Consider the following 20,256-nt stretch of genomic DNA (forward strand, 5'->3'; position numbering starts at 1 on the left):
CGTATCACGCACGAGTCATCTTTCTTCACTGAAACCCAAACCACCCCGCCGTTTGACTGTTGTTAGTCACGATCACCGCACACTGGTGTGATGTGTCGCGCGCAAAATGTCAAAGGCTCTCACGGCGATTCACAGATCAGCACGATAAACTTCACCACACTCGACGACGGGGAAGATCGAGCTGCTCCAAACCAATTCAAACCTCCTCCTTCAACACACGTGTGAATAGCGTACGCACAGCGACGAGGACTACGGTGACAACATCGAACCGCGATCAACACTGGATACACCGTAAACCGCACGTATAGAACGTCTCAATCCGAACAATCGACACGTACTGAATTAAAATATAAAAATTGTTTACTACCAGAGTCCGCAGCAGCAGCAAACAGTTTAGATCCTCCGGTGGAAAACCATGCCGATGCAGCTCAGCGATCCCCTACTTCTTCTCTACCTTTGGAGTTGGAAGTACGCGGAGTTCGCTCTCTCGAGATCTCGCTCGTGAATGCGCGGTGACGATCGAAGCGGAGGGCCAACTCTCGCGTATGATCTCGAACCTCAACGCGCGCGAGATCAACAAGAGAGAAACCCCTTCGTCCATATGATCCTCAGAAGCGGCGACGACTGTGACAACAACGACGACAATATCAACCATGTTCTGGTAGGTTGGCTGAGAGACGCTTAGCTAGAAGACACCAGAGTCGTCACGTCTAGACGCCACTATACAATAATGCTACGATCTCAGCGTTAGTGTCTCTCTCGAATGGGCTCTCAGAAGATCTTCGGTTAGATCATAAAGTAATTTGGGGGTTCTAAACTATGGGAAACAATGACAAATTAGATTTCTAGGTCGGTTTTCGTGTTTTTCTTTTTTCTGTCCTGAAGTTCCAAGTGGAATAGTACACTGCTTTTCAGTTAGTGCTCTATAAGGAATTTGCAACCTATAACAGAAAGCATTCCTTATAAATTTGCCATTTTTGCATTCGTATATTGTGTGGCACAATTATACTAACTGTTCAACAGCTCATATTTAAGGCAATTTTTACAAGGAATCCGAATTTGCAAAAATATTTTGAGGTACACGGTCGAATTTACGAGTTAAAGAGTTGTTAAATGTTAAAGAGTTAAATGTTGTAACGTCATGGTAGAATGTATCTATTATACTTCTGTTCTTTTGTTTAGCTCTAAGGAAAACCCAAAGAGTCGATAGCTCTTCATCTTATTTTAGAGGGTATAAAGCCCTCTCAGTAGCGTTTCAATAGGTTCATGGTACATATCAGAGAGATTCAAGGAACTTCAAGGTCGTAATTGAAACCGAACTCAATGAAACACCCCTGAATCCTCCTGAAATGTTCCTGATGCCCCTGAAGCGTTTCTGAGTTCACTTCCTAAAATACCTCTGGAATTACTCTAAAACCTTTTCTGATCCCCTATAACGCGCCTGAAACGCCCTTGAACCTATTTGAAACTTACGGAAAACGCCCTGATATCCCCTGAAACGCCAACGAAACTTCTTGAATCCTCCTTTAACCTCTCCTCCTCCTAGGACTGCTGGAACCAGACTTAAGTCTCCTAGGATCCCATAAACCCGTCTAAAGCCCTCTTGGACCCCTTGAAACGCCCCTGAGACTCCATAGAACTCCGAGCCCCCTGTCACGGCCCTGAAACTCTCCACTAACATGAAACTCCTTGGAACGCCCCTCAATCCTTCTGTGACCCTTTAATACGCCACAGAGACCCCTGAAGTCCCCTGAAACTCCTTGTATCTTAATGAGATCGCCTGAAACGCTCCTAAATCCTTCTGAGACTCCCTATGACGTCACTGAGACCCCTTGAAAATTCGCTTGGATCCCGTTCAACGCTCCAGATTACTTGCTTACTTTCAGTCCTGGGCACCCACGGTGGTGCAGAGGGCCGAATTGAAAAATTTCCATCCTGGGCGATTGCCAGTCATCGCCTTGACCTGTGGCCAGGTCAAATTTCTGTCGACTTGCTTGATTTCGTTGTTAAGGCTGCGCCGCCATGAGCCTCTGAGTCTGCCACTGCTGCGATGTCCTGCTGGGTTCCAATCTAACGCTTGCTTGCAGATTTCGTTTCCGCCCTTGCGTGGAGTGTGGCCGACCAACCGCCACTTTTGCTCCCGGATTTCTGTTGCTATCGGGTTTTAATGACATCGACGATGGAGCTCCACGTTGGAAATCCAATTGTGAGGCCACCATGTACGAATTATATACCGCAGGCATCTTTTGATGAAGACCTGCAACGCTCCTGAGACCCCTAAAATACCGTTGTAACACCCTGAAACAACCCTAAAAACCTCATGAAACCCTCTAAGACCCTCAAAATACCCTGAAACCGTCTGAACTCCTTGAAACCGTGATGTGCCCGTAAAAACACTAATCCCCTGCAATTGCCTCAAACGCCATTTAAATCTCCTGAATTTTCTTGAAATCACCTTGAACTTCTGAAGCCTCTCAAAACCCATTCAAAACCCCCTGAAATCTCCCTGAAAACCACTTAAAGTCCCCTGAAATCTCCCTGAAACCCACGTAAAATCTTCTCTGAGACCATTATTTTCGCCCCCCTTGAGACACAGTAGTTAGCTCAAATGCTTATCCCTTCCATAATTCTTCTTCAGACCTTCTTTTGATCTTCTCTTTAAGCACACCTCGACTGCCCTCGCCATTATTACATTTTACTTAACGTGCACACATTTGTAGAGGCTTCATAGATACACATTGCATGAATTTGTATATTGTGAGGCAAGGACAATAATACACTATGCCCAGGGAAGTCGAGAAAAGTTCCCCACCAGAACGGGACTCGAACCCGCTGTCTCCGGATTAGCGATCCAAAGCCTTAACCACTAGGCTAACTGGAGACCCCAGTCGCGATTAGGTCATAAATGTATATTTTTATGTCATGAAAATACATCATAAAATCGTCTCGATTTCATGACTCGTTTTGGCGTAACATTGCCTCGAGTTACGTTTTCCATATTTAGTGCCAAACAGAATTAATTTAGGCATGAAATTATGCCGAATGTACTCTATGTACTATGCTGAAATTTTATGGAACCCTAAGCTTTATTTATGAAACTATGCTTTTCATTTATGTTTTTAATTCCACCGCTAAACAGTGGAAAATTTTATCATAATATCATGACGCATGTAGTCTTAATTCATTAATTTATCAAAATTTATGAAAACGGTGCCTTATATATAAATCCAGTACTTGTCTTTTATGTTTTTGATTGGCGAAAAGTAAGAAATTTATTCATTGATCAATTGATTCATCATTACGCTTGTACTCTTGAATCATAAAATCGTAAAATTTTCTTATGAAACTAGTACTGGTCATTAATGATTTCATAGGAGTTTTTTTTTACTCCACTTCTAATTCGAATCACTTTCTGGTGGCTCTTAACTCCTGTCACTTCGTTTATGTTGAATAGGTTTTTTCACAAACCAATGATGAAGGAAGATGAAGGAAAATAAATTGTCTGGGAAGTATCACTTTTGCATACAAAACAAACCTACTTATCTTCTACTGCAAAAGTTGCTCAATAGAATTCTTTGTCCACACTACGATTCTGGAAACCTAACACCACGTATATATCTGCACGCAATTGCAACTGTGGTTCTACCTCTAGCGTGCGCAGCTTTTTCTTTTTTCTCACTCACTCTCGTAAACAAACACGTGAAAAAAACAGGTAATAGAGGGGGCACTTTGCCTCCTCTTTTATCTCGCTCTTTCTTGCGTTCAACAAAATGAACGAACGAGAAAAAAGAAATGGCAAGTGGGTTCTACCTGCAATTCATCCTAGGAATCCTGCAGAAATTCTTACTGTAATACCTTCAGGTGTTCTTATAGGGATTTCTCTAGAGATTTCATGCGGGGTTCCTTCAGTAATTCTTGCTGGGATTATCCATGGTAATAATAGGGATTTCTACAAGAACTCATCCAGAAATTCCCCAGAAAGATTCTTCTAGACATTTCTCATGGAATTCCTGCAGAAACGCCTTTTGACATTCCAAAGAGGATTCCTGTTTAGTTTCCTCCAGCAATTCCTCCTAGGAATTCTGCTGAAAATTCTACAATGATACATCCCAAAATCCTTCTAAGAATTCCTCCAGATTTTAACTAAGATTCTTCCAGAAATTCCTCCGGCGATTCCTCCAAAATTTTTCATCCAAGACATTTTATCCAAGGATTTCCTCATGAGTTTCTCATGGGATTCCTCCAGAAACTCCTCTTGGTCTTCTCCATGAATTCCAGCCGCATTCCTCAAAAAAATCTTGCTGTGTTTCGTCCAGCAATTCCTTCTAGGACTCCTCCAGAAGTTTTCCGGAATTCTTCTGGGGATTCTTCTAAGAATTTCTCCTGGAACCTCGTTGAAAACTCTTGCTGTGATTATTCAAGAGAATCTTCCTAGGATTGTACCATTAGTTCCTTTGGTATTCCTTCCAAAAATACTCTAGAAATTTTATGCTAGGATCATTGGCGTAGCCAATTTTGTTTTACTCACTTTCATAAACAAACACGAGAAAAAGAAGGATGGAAGAGGAAGCAATGGTCCCTTCTTTCATCCCGCTCTTTCTCGTGTTGATCAAGGAGAATGAATGAGAAAATAAATCTGGCTACGCCAAATACCTGAAATTTCTAGAAAAAAAATCGCATAGGATTCCTCCAGGAACTCTTTCTGGCCTTCCTCCAGGAACTCCAGCTGGGAATCCATAAGCGATTCCTGTTGCAATTATTTCAGCAATTCCTCGAAGGACTGCTCAATAAATTCTTACTGTGATACCTACAGAAATCCCTTTAGGGATTTCTTCTAGCATTCTTGCTGGGATTCTTCCGGACACTCTTCCTAGTATTCTTCCGGAAATGTCTTTGGTGATTCTTTCAGGGATTTCTCAAAAAGCTCATCCAGGAATTCCTCCAGAGATTTTATTAATGGATTACTCTAGAAATTTCTTATGAAATTCCTCCTGGAACTTCTCTTAGCCATCCTCCAGGAATTTCAGGTGTAGGAATCCAAATAGAAATTTCTAGAGGAATCCCTAGAATAATTTCTGGAGGTTGGAATTGGATAGTTGGAATTTCTAGAGAAATCCAAGGAGATATTACTATCGAAATCACTCGTGAAATCCCACCAGTGCCTGGAAAAATCCGAAAAGAAGTTCATTGAATATATACCAGGACGTATGCTTAGAGAAATCCCTGAAAGAATCTGAAAAAATCTATGACGACGCCTAAGAAAGAATTGCAGGAGAATTTTCTGGAGGAACCCAGAACGGTTGCCCGAAAGAATTCCAGCAAGAATGCCAAAAGAAATCCCAAGAGAAACCCCCTGAAGATTCCATGGAGGTACACCAGTTAGAACAGCTGAAAGAGTCCTAGGAGGAACTGCTAGAACAACCGAAGCAGGATTGGCTGAGGAATCCCAGCTGGAATTTCTTGAGGTAGGCCAAACGGGTCTCCAGTTAGCCTAGTGGTTAAGGCTATGGATCGCCAATCCGGAGACGGCGGGTTCGATTTCCGTTCCGGTCGGGAAAATTTTCTCGACTCCCTGGGCATAGTGTACTTGCCTCACAATATACAAATTCATGCAATGGCAGGCACAGAAAGCCCTTCAATTAATAACTGTGGAAGTGCTCAAAGAACACTAAGTTGAAGCGAGGCAGGCCAAGCCCTAGTGGGGACGTCGAGCCATAAAGAAGAAGAAGAAGAAGGCCAAAACGAGATCCTAGATGAATCCCATGAAGAATTCATCTGAAGGAATTCCTGGAAGAATCGCCGGATAAACTTCTGAAAGAAGACCAGGAAGATTGTCTTGAAAGAATTCCTTAGGAAATCTCAATAGGGATCTCTAGAGAAACCCTAGAGATGTCTAGAAAAATCCTTGGATGAGTTGCTGAAGGAACCTCTGCAGAAAGTTTTAGTGATACCCTAAGAGGACTGTCTGGAGGAATCCTAAGAAAAGTTCATTGAAGGATTACCTCGAGAAATTTATAAACAAATACCTAGAGAAATCTCTGGAAAAATCTATACAAATATTCCTAGAGAAATTCTTGGTGCGGTGCGGTCCTTGAATGAATCGCAGAAGCAGATGTTTCGGATAACGCAAAATGACTCTTCAAAAACTCAAGAAATTTGAGGTGTCGCTTGACGGTATTTGTATAATTCGAAAAATAAATCCTGGAACCACCGGAACTGGTTTTCGGGAATACGGATTTCCCGGGTCCAAAATGGCCAGAAGTATTTCAGACAACTAGCACGTAATGGTGTATTTCGAAAACCGCGATATTTGAAATGCCGCTTGACAGTATTGGACCGTTTTCAAAACTTGGCCTCGGAACGAGTTCCGGAAAATCGGTTGAACTGAAACTATTCCAAGTTTGAGGTGTCGCATGATGATAGGTATTAAATCATATTCAAAAATTGACCCCGGAACCGGTTCCCCGGAATATCCGTAAAACTTACTCGAAGGCACTTATGACCAGGCATTGACCAGGATGAACTTTCAGACATATTTTTCTACCATTATAGTTCACTTAGATATGTCTGAAACAGGGTTGGTAACCATCTGTTTCGTCAACGACCAACGACGAAAAATTAAAAAGTTCGTCAGCAAATAAAACTCCGTCACTTGCATCATCATCAGTGACCGACAAAGAAACCAAGACGAGGATGAACCGAAAATAAAACAGGGAGCTATAGTTTTCGTCATTCGCTTTTATCTCCTTTCGCAACGACAAATAACGAACACGATTTCGTCACATGGCATCTGATTGCAGACGAAAGTCGTACCAGTCAAGCTTTTATTGACGATTTAGCCGCGGACTTTCGGGGATGTTGAATTAGCTCTGATGGTATGATTGATATCACAGCGCAACATTTTTTTGTCTCAAGAGCAAACTTATGTGTCTCTGACAGATTTTGGGCCGCTGAATTCGAATCCGGGCTCAGATTTGCTCCAGCACGTTACAATTTTGCGCTATACCTCAATTAATAGGGCAAAATATGCGATTTTGGGCTGTTTTGACTGCATGCCATTGAGCACGGCAATATATTTTTTAAGCAATCAAAGGATAAATTGGTCAATTAACATCTAAATGAATGACTCATGCAAAATATTTCGTTTTACCCAATCAAATTTGATAGCCCATGGTGTTCGATAAACGAAAGCAAGAGTAGACTCATTGTTTGGCAACCATGACTTTGTTTTATGAAAAGGATAAGGAATATTTATAATAACTGTCATTATCGTCATAATATCAATAATGACTCGCAGCCATGTAGTGGAATATTTTATGATTTCATGACTTTTATGTCATGAATTTCGGAAACGAAGACATCATTGAAGTTCTGCATGACAGCTTGGGCGGACACTGTTGAATTGAACCAGGAGCAGTTTACTGTTGGCCAGTAGACGAACAATTTTGATTGGAAAAAAACCTAAAAGAATGAAGAGGGCAACTGCTTACCATATTTTCCAAAAGGAATGCCACGAATTTTTGTAGCTGTGTTTCCTTCATATTCCTCAAATGATCCTATGTATTTTTTACGAGTTCCACTCAGGAGTACCTATGCAGATTGCTGTCACTGTCATACCTATTCTCGCCATCTCCCTCTAGTGCCGTTAACAAATAACGTAGCGCTCTATGGGGAGGGGGAGTACGAGAGAGTGTTACGGCCCATACATTTTTTTTTAATTTCTTTCCAAAAAAACGTTGAGAAAGAGAGGACTGGTTAGGAAATGTCGACTGAAATAATGTCACCTCCACATGAGCGATTCCAAGCAACAGCATCAAAATTAAGGAAAATTTTTAATTCATGATTTTCTATTGAACTGAAACTTTGCACAGTTTTTCAGTTCCATCTAAATCGCCATTTTTCGATATCAAATTTTTATTTAGAGCCACGACTAACTTTTCAAAAGGGTGTATGTGAAAATGGTTCAAAAATATTCAAAAATATGCACAGCAAAAACGGATTGTTCGATTGTTATGAATTTTTCAGCAAAGTTAGATAGCTAAATGGTGATTTCTAAGAAAATATACACTGTGAAAAAAAATCTATTGTATCATTGAAAAACATCATTTTTGTCACAAAAACTCAAATATCTCAAAACCCTATCTTTTTACCAACTTGAATTTTTTAGGGAAAACGGTCCATTGTATTAGCAATCTACCATAAAAATTTGGTGATGGTAAACTAATAAACAAAAAAGTTATAACATTTCAAAAGTTTCACAATTTTTACATTTAGTAAAAAAATTTTTTCTGTGTAAATTATTTCGGCCGGGAATCGCGATTTGATGCTGATTTTATTGTTCAGCAAAGTTAGATAACTAAATGGCGATTCCTAAGAAAATATACACTGTGAAAAAAATCTTTTTTAACATTAAAAAATATCATTTTTGTCACAAAAACTCAAATATCTCAAAACCCTATCTTTTTACCAACGTAATTTTTTAGAGAAAACGGTCCATTGTATTAGCAATCTACCATGAAAATAAACAAAAAAATTATGACAATTCAAACATTTCACAATTTTCACATTTAGTAATAATTTTTTTTAGTGTAAATTTTTTCGGCCGGAAATTGAAGTTTGATGCTGATTTTATTGTTAATGGCCTTGCGTGAGTAAAACAAGTTGGTTTTATTATATATTATATATACATATAATATACTATGTACCGTAATGTTCCGATTTTATCACGCCCTCCGCGCATTAGTCGTTTATTCATTAATTTGCTGTTACATTTGAGGACAAGTGTTTTCCCTCTTCTTCAAGATGAATGTTGAAAGCGTGTTTTGCAACGTTAAAAATATTGAAATGGGTATAGATGTTGAAGAATATTACAGGGCATTTTTGAAAAGGGGCGTAATTAAATTGTTTAAACAGATGTCGCTGATGGCAATTTCTCAGTTGTTGTCGTTTTCGAACTTCCTGCGCCCTGCTTTACCGATGATATACAGATGGCTCGTTTGTCAAATTTTAGACGGCAGGACGTGCAAATGCGTAATTTTGTACACAATGTGGACATTTGGGCATAACCAGTCTCTTTCAGTTTATCTATGGTGCTTTCGGTGAGATTTCGTAACTCTTTTGAACATTTTTTTTCATCAAACGGTCTACAAGAGAGCGTTGAGTTGAAGACCTTTGAGAAAGCGACTGTTCATCTTGTTCGTTAGATTATAATAAACAAAATCACTTATTAATTTTAACTTACTTGGTGGCTGAAGAAAAAAAAATACTATACAATTTTTAATATTCATAGCGGTAGTATTTTTTTGTTTTTTTCGTGAGCATTGTCAGGTATGTATACAGACAAACAAACGTAACACTGGCGAAATTTTCATTGACCACGCCTTCAACGATCATTTTGAATCTTGGTTGTGGCTTTCATAACAAGAAGAGCGCCCATCGTTTTTCTTTGCGTTTGACGTTTCACACTAGCGCCTTCTGATGACGATATTGCACAACGCAGTGTTTCGTGAAACATTTCCACCAGGTGGTGATAGTGTGAACTGGGCGATGAATTTTCACTAAAATTGTTCTAGGCGTTTCGTCTGTTTGTCTGTGGTATGTACCTCTTATGCATTTGTTGTTGTTGAAGTTACTCGCATTCTTCCGATCATAAAGTCTGTTCTCTACACACTTAATTTTGATTACCGAGTTCGGTAATTTTTTGACGAGATTAAAACTGCTGAGCACCGAACTCGTTCAGCAAAAATGCATTGTTTACCTTTTCCATACGATTTTGACAGTTGTTTTACTGAGCCTCAGTAAAATCGATTACCGAAACTACCGAGATCGTACTGCTGTTATAATCTCGTCAAAAAAGTACCGAACAGGCAATTCAGAAATAAGTGTGTAAGAGGGATTTTTTTTTGCGGATAAACTAGACGTATACGCGTATAAAAAACTTTTATTATACAGCTTTTGTCTTAAAAATAAATTCAATTCCATTTTTCTTATAATCAACAGCTTTTCAACACTATCAAGGGATTTTTTCACCAGTCACGTACAATAAAAAGTATGACAATCTCAATATTTTTGATCACAACACTGGATCGCGTCTAAGTTTCAAATAGATACTATAGTAATTATGAATAATCAAACTAAAGTATCATGAAAACAACTTGTTTAATTCAGGCGGTAGCCTTTACAATAAAATCAGCATCAAAATATAATTCTCGAAATAATTTACACAGAAAAAAAATTTTTTTTGTTACTAAATGTAAAAATTGTGAAATGTTTGAAATGTCATAACTTTTTTGTTTATCAGTTTACCATCACCAAAATTTTATGGTAGATAGCTGATCCCCTAAAAAATTGAAGTTGGTAAAAAGATAGGGTTTTGAGATATTTGAGTTTTTGTGACAAATATCATATTTTTTCAAAGTAGAAAAAGAAATTTTTTACAGTGTATATTTTCTAAGGAATCATCATTTAGTTATCTAACTTTGCTGAAAAATTTATAACAATCGAACAATCCGTTTTTGCTGTATAGCTTTTAGAATATTTTAGAACTATTTTCGCATACACCCTTTTGAAAAGTTAGTCGTGAGTGAATATGAAGGTTTAATATCAAAAAATGGCGATTTATATGAAATTGAAAAACTGTGCAAAGTTTCAGATATTTTTGAAATGGTCGCTCAGGATCGACTGGCATGACTCCGTGGAATTCCTCACATGCTGGTTGTACTGCCCTACAATCTATACAAATTAGATCGATATCGTGCGTGAAGCCGAGGATCATTACGAGGATATATACACGGAGAAACTGAAAACTCAAAATTAGGTACTTTTAAACTCAATTTTGAATTCTTTTTCATCTCACTTTTCATGCGCTCTTTCTATTGTTGTCAGAGAGTGAAGAGAGAAACAACCCAACTTTTGCAGTTCCGTGCGTCAAGCCAACACTGAGTTTCTAGCACAGTACTCAAATTTGAGTGAATACAACCTAGTCAAAATTTCGGTTGGGTGGAAAAAACTTAAAATTAGGTATTTTTTCACATGGAAGCAAGCGGGAACAACCCAACAAAAACATCGATTTCATCAACTCAAAATTGGCTTGACGCACGCAACCCCGAAGTTGGATGGAAAGAACTCACTTTTGGGTATTTTCGTCTCTCCGTGTAAAGTTTATCACGTTAGCTCTACAGAAGGTGCTACCAACGGTGACGTTTGATATTTGTTTGTATGGATGGTTGTATGTTCCTTAGGGAATTTAAACGATTGGTTTATTTGAGATTGATGATTAACTTATTTTTTTAATACTAAAGATCCCATTTGACATGACAAATATTTGGCCAAACAAGTCCAACAAATGATCAACACAACGTGAATCATAGCAACCTTGGGTGAACGTCGGACTTCGATAACAAATATTTGACCTAATGACAAACAGTCTAATGGCACCTTAGCTCATTTTTTTCTTTCATTTTCTTTTCAGGTATGTTACCAACACTTTGCAGTCAGAACTCCAGTATGAAAAGATTTTGGGCTAGGAAAAACACTATTTAAATTCATAATCGTATGTATAATAACATTGCAGATCCAGTTTTTTTAAATAATAGTTTATTGGACTAATACTAAAGGGAACGAAACCCATCTTAAGCAAAGTGCTAATACTCTATCTAATACATCAATTACTCCTTATTCTTTTTCTATAACTAAGTATACACGGATAATACTGAGCGTGTCTTGTTGAATTTGGAAAATTTGATTCATATACCCTAAAAATAAGCATCCAAGAATTGCGGATACGGACCACCAAAAACCTATTTATTGCACTCACAATCGATTGTCCAATATTACAGTCTGTGCATAATTTTGCATCTGAAAAAAACCGCGAACATCGTGCAATTATTCAAATCTCTCATCTAATGGATTTCCTTTGACTCCAGTCGGTGTCGGGGGGTTGGCTGGCGGTGGTAGATCACTTTTAGTGCCGTCCCACTTTCATGAAACGTACCTCTTGGGGCCGTGGGCAGGCCCAAGTACCTAAATAGACATTTATTATTTGCATCAGATGCATATTTATTTCACCGCGGGCGCGGAGGAGCTCCTAGAGAAGCTCCTCGTCAACTATACGACGTCAAAGCGGGGGGCTTCCAGCAGCGCCAGCGGTACATCATCAGTACAGTCCACATATAACTGTATGGGACTGAGTGAAAAGCTGAAGCACACGAGAAAACAATTTCAACAATATGACCTATTGTTGGTTGACTTGACCATAGGGACCATACTTGTACGGAGGGTTAGATTTATTAGCTGTGCCACCACCTGTCCCGGTTTAACGGTTATGGATTACCAACAGGTGGATGGGTGAATGCACCTGCAAAGATTGCTTATGCAAATGTGACGTCATATTTAGCCATAAACTTTTATTCAGCTCTGATTTGGTCATGCCTTTTGGAATGTTTGAATTATCGCCGGACTTTTTCTATAAGTAAAAGCGCTAAACCGAACCAAAGACCATTTTTTTGAAAAAAATGAGTTTTCTTTAACATTGGATGAAGAATATGATGATCTACCTTCAGTGTAAAAATCTTACAGCTCTTACAGCTTCTGGAGTAAATTCAAAATTTCTGTTTTGCAGAACATACAAAAACTGAAATTGCACCCAGCCAGAGTGAACTGTAAACCATTTCATAGAATCAGCGAAATATTTTAGTATTGATCTAGATGATGAACATTTCAAGTTTTCCTCTTGTTCGTGTATACCCTACATTACACGAAAAGAGAAGTTCGCCACCTATATCTCAGCCATAACAACACCACCAATCAATGCCCACCACATCCATCGACAACGATAAAGGCCCAAAAGAAGCATCTAGAAGTTCAGCATGGCGTAGAACCTTCTTCCGGGACACTATGCTATAAAAGCAATAGACGTTTCGATATCGCTCTCTTTCTTGCTGCGAAACACCATCTCGACGTCATCACGAGAAGTGAAATAACTGTATACGGAAAATTGTGGAGAGGTCTACAGTGAATTTCAATATTTAAATTAATTTTTGAACTGTTTAGTTATTTAGTAATAAAGTTAAGTTGTATATAGTTCACCAATAAAAGGAAAGTGTTTTTCGTAAAGTAACGCGTGTGTATCAGTGTGTTACTGCATCCGCCATCACCAAGCTAAGAACCGTCCTGCATGACTACTGAGGAATCATCCAACGGCCAATTCTGTCCTGCTGCTGCTCGCTGTGCTCTCGACATAATGGTCCTTCGAGCCGGATAGCGTCGAATCTCCGCTAGTCCGACAGTCCAGCGCCTGTGAGTAACCACCAGAGTGAAGCTGCCATTGAAACCCAGACAGTTCTACAGTGAACCCGCCATCTTGGAAGTCGACCGTTCCGTCGAAGAAGCACTCCTTCCGGAACCGATTCCGATCAGATTATCCCGCTCTCGAACGACGTGTCCCAATCAATACAAGGCAAATTAGTTGCCTCTAGGAGGTAATTGCAATTCCTATATCGCTAGTTTCCGTTTTGTGTGGGCTACGCTGGTCTATACTTTACAGATCCTTCTCGTGACGTCATCATGTCTAACGACCGCAAACTGAAGTCCCTCAAGGTGCGGCAGAAGAGCCTTATTACATCACTCAACCTTATCAAGCTATTCGTCGATGGATACGACGAGGAAACCCAGGCCGACGAGGTACCCGTGCGGCTTGAACGTCTTACGAAGCTGTGGGCAGACTACAACGAAGTCCAGAACGAGCTTGAGACCCTAGACGAGGCTGTCCTGGAAACCCTCCTCGAAGAGCGGTCTAAGCTGGAGACCGCCTACTACCGCATCAAAGGCTTTCTTCTGGCACACAACAAGTCACCGCTCAATGAAACCCTCTCTCCAATCAATCCTGCACCACCACAATCGCTACCGTCTGCATCGCAGGTTCGACTACCGGACGTCAAACTCCCGGTGTTCAACGGCAAGCTTGAACACTGGCTAAATTTCCACGACTTGTTCGTATCGTTGGTGCACTCGTCCACCGCTCTGTCCAACATACAGAAATTCTACTACCTGCGATCATCGCTAGCAGACGAGGCCCTACAGTTAGTCCAGTCCATCTCAATCAGTGCCATCAACTACCCGGTGGCATGGAATCTCCTGCTGGACCATTTTCAGAACACCGATCGGCTGAAGCAGTCATACGTGGACGCTATTTTCGAATTCGCCCCTCTCAAACGCGAATCTGCCACCGAACTCCATAGCTTGGTGGAGAAATTCGAGGCGAATGTTCGAATTCTCAAACAGCTTGGAGTACAGACGGAGCATTGGGACATCCTTTTGATACGCATCCTCAGCACACGCCTAGATCCAACGACCAGAAGAGATTGGGAAGATCATGCCGCTTCTCAAAACGCCGTTTCCTTCAAGGACCTGACAGCCTTCCTTCAACGACGAGTCACGGTTCTTCAATCGATCCAACCGTCCAAGCCCACCGACGCTCAGCCAACCAGCCTATCGAAAAAACCTGGTCAGCGGCCGGTCTCGAGCCACGGAGCTAATCAGGCTGCAACGATTCCACGAAAATGTATCATCTGTTCTGGCCACCATCCGCTCTACCTCTGCGAAGCCTTCTCGAAGCTGTCTACCGACCAAAAGGAGGTCGAAGTTAACCGACATCAACTTTGCCGTAACTGTTTGCGGCAGGGACACTTCTCAGAAGACTGCGTATCATCTTCTTCCTGCAGAAAATGCCGAGGACGACAGCACACCCAGCTCTGCACGAATCTCCGATTCGTCGAAATCGCAGTCCACCGAACTCCATCAATCAAATTCGACGACATCACCAGCGAAACCATGAACCATCTACCTCTGCATCCGCTACGATCACCGAAACTGTAAGTTGCGCTTCTGCAGGCGACCCACAGAAGACAATTATCCTCGCTACTGCGGTCATCAACATCATCGACGACGACGGCGTGAAGCACGTCGCCCGTGCGCTCCTTGACTCCGGGAGCGAATGCTGCTTCATCACTGAACGCTTGTCCCACCGCATCAAGGCTCATCGAAAGAACATTCACCTCCCTATCACCGGCATCGGCCAAGCATCCACCCATGCGAAGCAGAAATTCCTCACTCGCATTCGTTCTCGAGTTGGCGAGTACTCCACCAACGTCGAGTTCCTCGTTCTGCCAAGCGTAACCATCGACCTACCAGCGACATCAGTCGACACTTCGGCCTGGGACATGCCACCCGGCATTCATCTGGCAGACCCTACATTCGCCGACACCAACCCAGTAGACGTCATTATAGGAGCCGAAATCTTCTTTGAGCTCTTCCGTGTTCCTGGGCGAATTGCTCTTGGCCATAACCAACCAGTGCTCGTCAATTCCGTCTTCGGCTGGGTGGTATCGGGAAGATCAACAACCCGTCCATCAACTCCTATCGTCGCTCATTTAGCCACCATCACAGCGTACTCAACCGGCCTACCGGAGAATCTATCTTCAACTCCCAAAATGTCCAACGCAATTCCAGTTACCAACCAACTTCAGCAATCATTCGGCTCAGCTCGTCAAACAACCTCTAGAGGAAATGATCCACCAACAGTCCAACACGGAATTCTAAATCAACACACCTCATCTCTGGCCAGCACCCATGCCGTCAATAAAGCCCATTCATCGATACACGCTCGAAATCATCTATCAACTACCGACACGTCAATTAACCAGCTCGCCATTCATCGAAGAATACCACAACGAACATCACATCGCATCGTACAAAGTGTGTACGACTTCCCGTCGGCTAAATGGAAGAGCACAAGGAACCCATCAACCACCCTTCGTAAGCCGCCTATGCAGACCACCTTCGCATCTCACCATCGGATTCTTAACAACAATGATCGAATCATCGCCGAACACTGTGCTTATCGAAAGATCGAACCACCAGCATCAGCCCTCGGATTGCATCTCAACGTTCATTGTGCAGAACCCTCCATCGACTTCTGTTCTCTAATGAGCGCTGATCGATCAAAAACCAGATGCAAGTCAGCCAGCTTCTTCGCTTCATTCACCAAAGCCACGAATACTGTCTCTTCTGTTTCTACAAACGAGGCCTACCCAACGAGTCGACGCAATTGGTACCAACTGGAACGTTTTCGATTGCCCAAATTTCCTCAACAAGGGCATTCGTTCACAGGGGCCAGAAAGTTCATTCACCAACTAAACAATTCCAACGGACGTCGTAGTACACCATCGTTGAATGATCAAGAATCCAGCATCGACAAATTAGTCCGCCTCTTTCGGAAGCAATTCAAGAAAAAGCGAACATCCAGCACAACTTTCTACTCGCCAACGAATCCTCCCTCTGCCACTCTGGCAGGGAATCAGCTAATCGAAACCGCAAGTGGACACCAATCTTTCGCCAAGACATCGACCATGAATCCAGAAGCAGAACCTAAAATGAAAAATACAAGGCCTTCTATTATGAAGGACAAGGTAAGAACCTGTCCAAATAAAATAATTTTCTTAAAACCCGCTACGCTACCGGGTCTTAATTTTCCAGCGTCTAACCAATTCGACAACCGACCAAAACAAATCGTCCGTGGAGTGAGTATGCAAGTCATCGTCCGTCACCAATCAACTATCAAAAGAGGAGATAGAAAGCGAATATCGAACATGGCGGGTTATGACAGAAACGCTGTTTCTGAGGGGCCAGTATGTTCGTGTATACCCTACATTACACGAAAAGAGAAGTTCGCCACCTATATCTCAGCCATAACAACACCACCAATCAATGCCCACCACATGGACTTTGGTCGGGTACCCTACAACATTGTTTGTAGTATACAAAGCGCTCGGTATGAATAAAAGTAGTGTTTCCTACAAGTTGTGAATAGTTAGGATTCCTACTAGTGGTGTAGTATAGATCCTTGCTCAATTCTTCCCGCGATTTTTCCTGCTGTTTATCTCCAAATTACTGGGTGATTGTCGGAACTTCTTTATGGACCACTCTCATGATACTATCCAGAAGCTTTCCCGCTTTTGCTCCCACAGCTGGTTCCGGCAAGGTGTGTCTAAAACCGTTATTAACAAAATAAAATACCCATCTGAGCGGTACCCATCATTCGAAAGATATAGTAGTTTTCCAGGTATCATCTCTCAAATTTTGAAAATGTTTCATGGAGGGAATTGATAGTTTGATCGATTTGAAATTTTAGGGTGATTTTCAATGAAAATATATTTGAATAATTAATATTCAAACGTGGTTGTATCACGATCGTGGCCCTCGACCTGTCCCTCATTAATTTGGAATTCATCATTCAAAACGTATGGTATTCGAGCATTCTTAGTGCAAAATTGAGAACATTTCATCTATGAAATCAAAAGTTATCGTGAATTGAATTTATAATCCAAATCCATAGTTTTTTACAGTATTTATGGCAAATAAACGGTTACCATCTACTACAATAACCAAAATTAGTTCAAATGCCCGCTATTGTAGTCAATCGCAGCATTCAATAGTTGGATCAAATAGGATTTCGATATCTTGGGCCTACAATATCTCCCCCATGTTTCGGCAAAATCGCTGGAAACCCTCTCAGTAGCTTGCTCTCTAAACCTACCAAGAGATTTCTCAGTGTATTCTCAGAATTGCTTAACGTGGAACCGCTAAAAATGAAGCTTTTAGGAAATTGATACAAATTTTGCAATCAACGTGGTATATGATTGGTCATTGGTCAAAGGACGTCTAGCGGATCTGTAACAATGCTTACCAGAAATTGAGAAGCGAAAGTAGCATGTTTTGTAATGTATAGAAGCGAGTCAGCCATTAAAGAAAATAGGGTACTGGTTCCCTTATTAAGCATGTGGCTCCCATTTTCATCCTACAAAAAACAAAGGATAGAAGCGTTGTTTGTTTTGTTTCTTATTTTTATATTTTTTGTTAGGAGTGAGCACGCATGAAAACAAAAAGAACGGAATCAATCGGTGCCGTAATCGCTTGTTTTCGAATAGGATGAAAATGGGTGCGTGAGATTACTGATGGAACACATACCCTAGTTGTGCGATTTTTATTAGCATCACGGCATAGTGAAGTAGCGTTGTCATCAATCTTGCACGCGAAAACATCCATATTTGTAAGCAAAACTCAATGTTTGTTGTGAAAATGAGCCCCTAGTTAGGTATGGAGCAGGAGTTGATATTCACTGCCACTCCCCAGCCTTGGAACGCATTGTACAAAGCCGCCAAAAAAGCAAGTCCTGAAAAGGTAAAGTTGTGATCCATGATGGCTGTTGTGAGACATCGGCAACGAACGTATGGCTTCACAGGAAAAGTATGTCGTAATTTAATGAACACTGTGATGGTTCTTGAAGGAGGTCCTAAGCTACACGATCTTTTAAATGTAAGCGTTTAATTAACAATGATGGTTTAATAATAATTATATTTCAGCCATTAAAACTCTACAAAGACATCTACAGGGCGTGTTTCATAGATATATTCGATCCAGACTATACCACGTTAAGGACAAACGCCTTGAAATCCCGTTTCAATAGTGCATCAGAACTTCAAACGCACAAATCTCAAGACGCAAGCTTCACACAACAGTGTATTTTATTATTATGTTCTTGCTCACTTGTAATAAGCTTAAAATAAGAAGATCAGGTGCGCTGGCTTTGTTTACGAAGAGATTTGTGCCCTCGAAATCGTGAGTAGGTGTCAAAGTCAGCCATTGTGGCGGCCATTTTGGGATTCTAACAAGTCTGTCCTTAAAGGCTAGGTCTGGAACGATATGGAAGACCCTTAATTTGCCGAATTTCTCAGTTTCATATTTTTAAGTTCCATTTGCTGGTCTGAGATGATACATACTGGAAAATCTCTTGATGTGTTCGGAGAGCAAGCTACTGAGAGCGTTCCCAGCATTTTTTAAGAAACATGGGATAGATATCGTATGTTCCAGACATCTAAATCCTATTTCAACCAGCTGTTGAATGCTGTGATTGACTACAACAGCGGGCATTTGAATTGGTTTTGGTTATTTGTAGTAAATAGTAACTGATTAATTGCTATAAATACTGTAAAACCTATGGATTTGGATTAATTCAATTCACGATAATTTTTTATATCGTAGATAAACCGTTATCAAATTTTCAGTAAGAATACTCGAATACCAAACGTTTCGAGTATTGAGTCCCTAATTTATGAGGGACAGGTTGATGGCCACGATCGTGATACAACCACGATTGAATATTAATAGCTCAAAGAGAATTTCATTAAAAATCGCCCTAAAATTTCAAATCGCTCAAACTATCAATTCCCTCCATGAAACATTTCCAAAATTTCAGAGATGATACCTGGATACCATATCTTTCAAATGATGGGTACCGCTTAGATGGGTATTTTATTTTGTTAATAACGGTTTAAGACACACCGTGGGGGTTCTTCGTAAGCTTCTACAAGGTTAAAACTGGAAGGGTTGACCGTGTTTACATCCAACGAGTTGGTGTTGTTGACGTTGATGGTAAGACCTTCTGCTGAGGAGCGATTGGCAAGATCATCGAGCTTGCTCTGCATATCAGAGCGCCGTTGAGCTAGGAGAGCAACGTCATCAGCCAGTTCGAAGTCATTTAGGTGCTCCATGATAATGGGCTGCCACAGCAATCCACGATTTGGTTCACGGTCAATCGCACCTACCAGGATCTCGTCGATTACGATGAGGAACAGTAGCGGTGATAGTATACATCCTTGCCTCACTCCAGCAACGACCCGGATAGGATCGGACAAAACACCGTTGTGCAGTACTCTGCACGAAAATGCTTTGTACTGTGCTTCAATGAGGCCGATGATTTTCTCAGGGACACCCTTGCGCCTGAGGGCTTCCCACATGTTTCCGTGATTGAGACGGTCGAAAGCTTTTTCGTAATCAATGAACACCAGGTAGAGAGACTCTTGGAATTCATTGATTTGCTCCAGAATGATACGGAGCGTGACAATATGGTCAACACAGGATCGTCTGGAACGGAATCCTGCTTGCTGCCATCGGAGAGTTGCGTCAATCTTCTCCTGTATCCGGTTAAGGATCACTTTGCAGAGGACTTTGAGAATGATACACAGTAACATGATGCCCCGCCAATTATCGCATACAGTCAGATCACCCTTTTTGGGTACCTTTTCTAAGTCGCCTTGCATCTAGTCGGCCGGAAATGTCGCGGTTTCCCATATGTTGCAGAATAGTTGGTGATGTAGTTGTGCGGATACTACGGGGTCAGCTTTGAGCATCTCAGCTGAT

At 41.1% G+C, this 20,256-nt stretch overlaps 2 protein-coding genes across 6 annotated transcripts in view; one reads left to right on the forward strand and one right to left on the reverse strand.

The window, feature by feature from the left end:
- LOC115259365 (uncharacterized) overlaps window positions 1–394 on the reverse strand; it is a 298,623-nt gene extending 298,229 nt beyond the window's left edge. For 2 of the 5 annotated variants that reach the window (XM_062845477.1, XM_062845473.1), the window contains exon 1: window positions 220–394. The gene's annotated coding sequence lies outside the window, so the exon portion shown is untranslated. Of the gene's footprint in view, window positions 1–202 lie in introns of all 5 variants that reach the window. The other 3 variants (XM_062845476.1, XM_062845472.1, XM_062845475.1) reach the window with 2 other exon arrangements.
- A 13,169-nt stretch (window positions 395–13,563) lies between these two features.
- LOC115261124 (uncharacterized) lies at window positions 13,564–16,742 on the forward strand. The gene is made up of 3 exons (XM_062855520.1): window positions 13,564–14,640; window positions 14,721–16,466; window positions 16,534–16,742. The coding sequence occupies exons 1-3, from the start codon at window positions 13,564–13,566 to the stop codon at window positions 16,579–16,581; spliced, it is 2,871 nt and encodes a 956-aa protein (XP_062711504.1). The 3' UTR covers window positions 16,582–16,742.
- The last annotated feature ends 3,514 nt before the right edge of the window (window positions 16,743–20,256 follow it).

Source organism: Aedes albopictus, chromosome 1, assembly GCF_035046485.1.
Source record: "Aedes albopictus strain Foshan chromosome 1, AalbF5, whole genome shotgun sequence".
NCBI lineage: Eukaryota > Metazoa > Arthropoda > Insecta > Diptera > Culicidae > Aedes > Aedes albopictus.

Excerpts from the sequence above, each read along its gene's own strand:
- LOC115261124 (XM_062855520.1), top strand. The coding sequence starts at position 13,564 with ATGTCTAACGACCGCAAACTGAAGTCCCTCAAGGTGCGGCAGAAGAGC. Across the intron at positions 14,641-14,720 it reads CCGACCAAAAGGAGGTCGAA|AAAATGCCGAGGACGACAGC; the intron begins GTTAACCGACAT and ends TTCTTCCTGCAG. Across the intron at positions 16,467-16,533 it reads CTTCTATTATGAAGGACAAG|CGTCTAACCAATTCGACAAC; the intron begins GTAAGAACCTGT and ends TTAATTTTCCAG.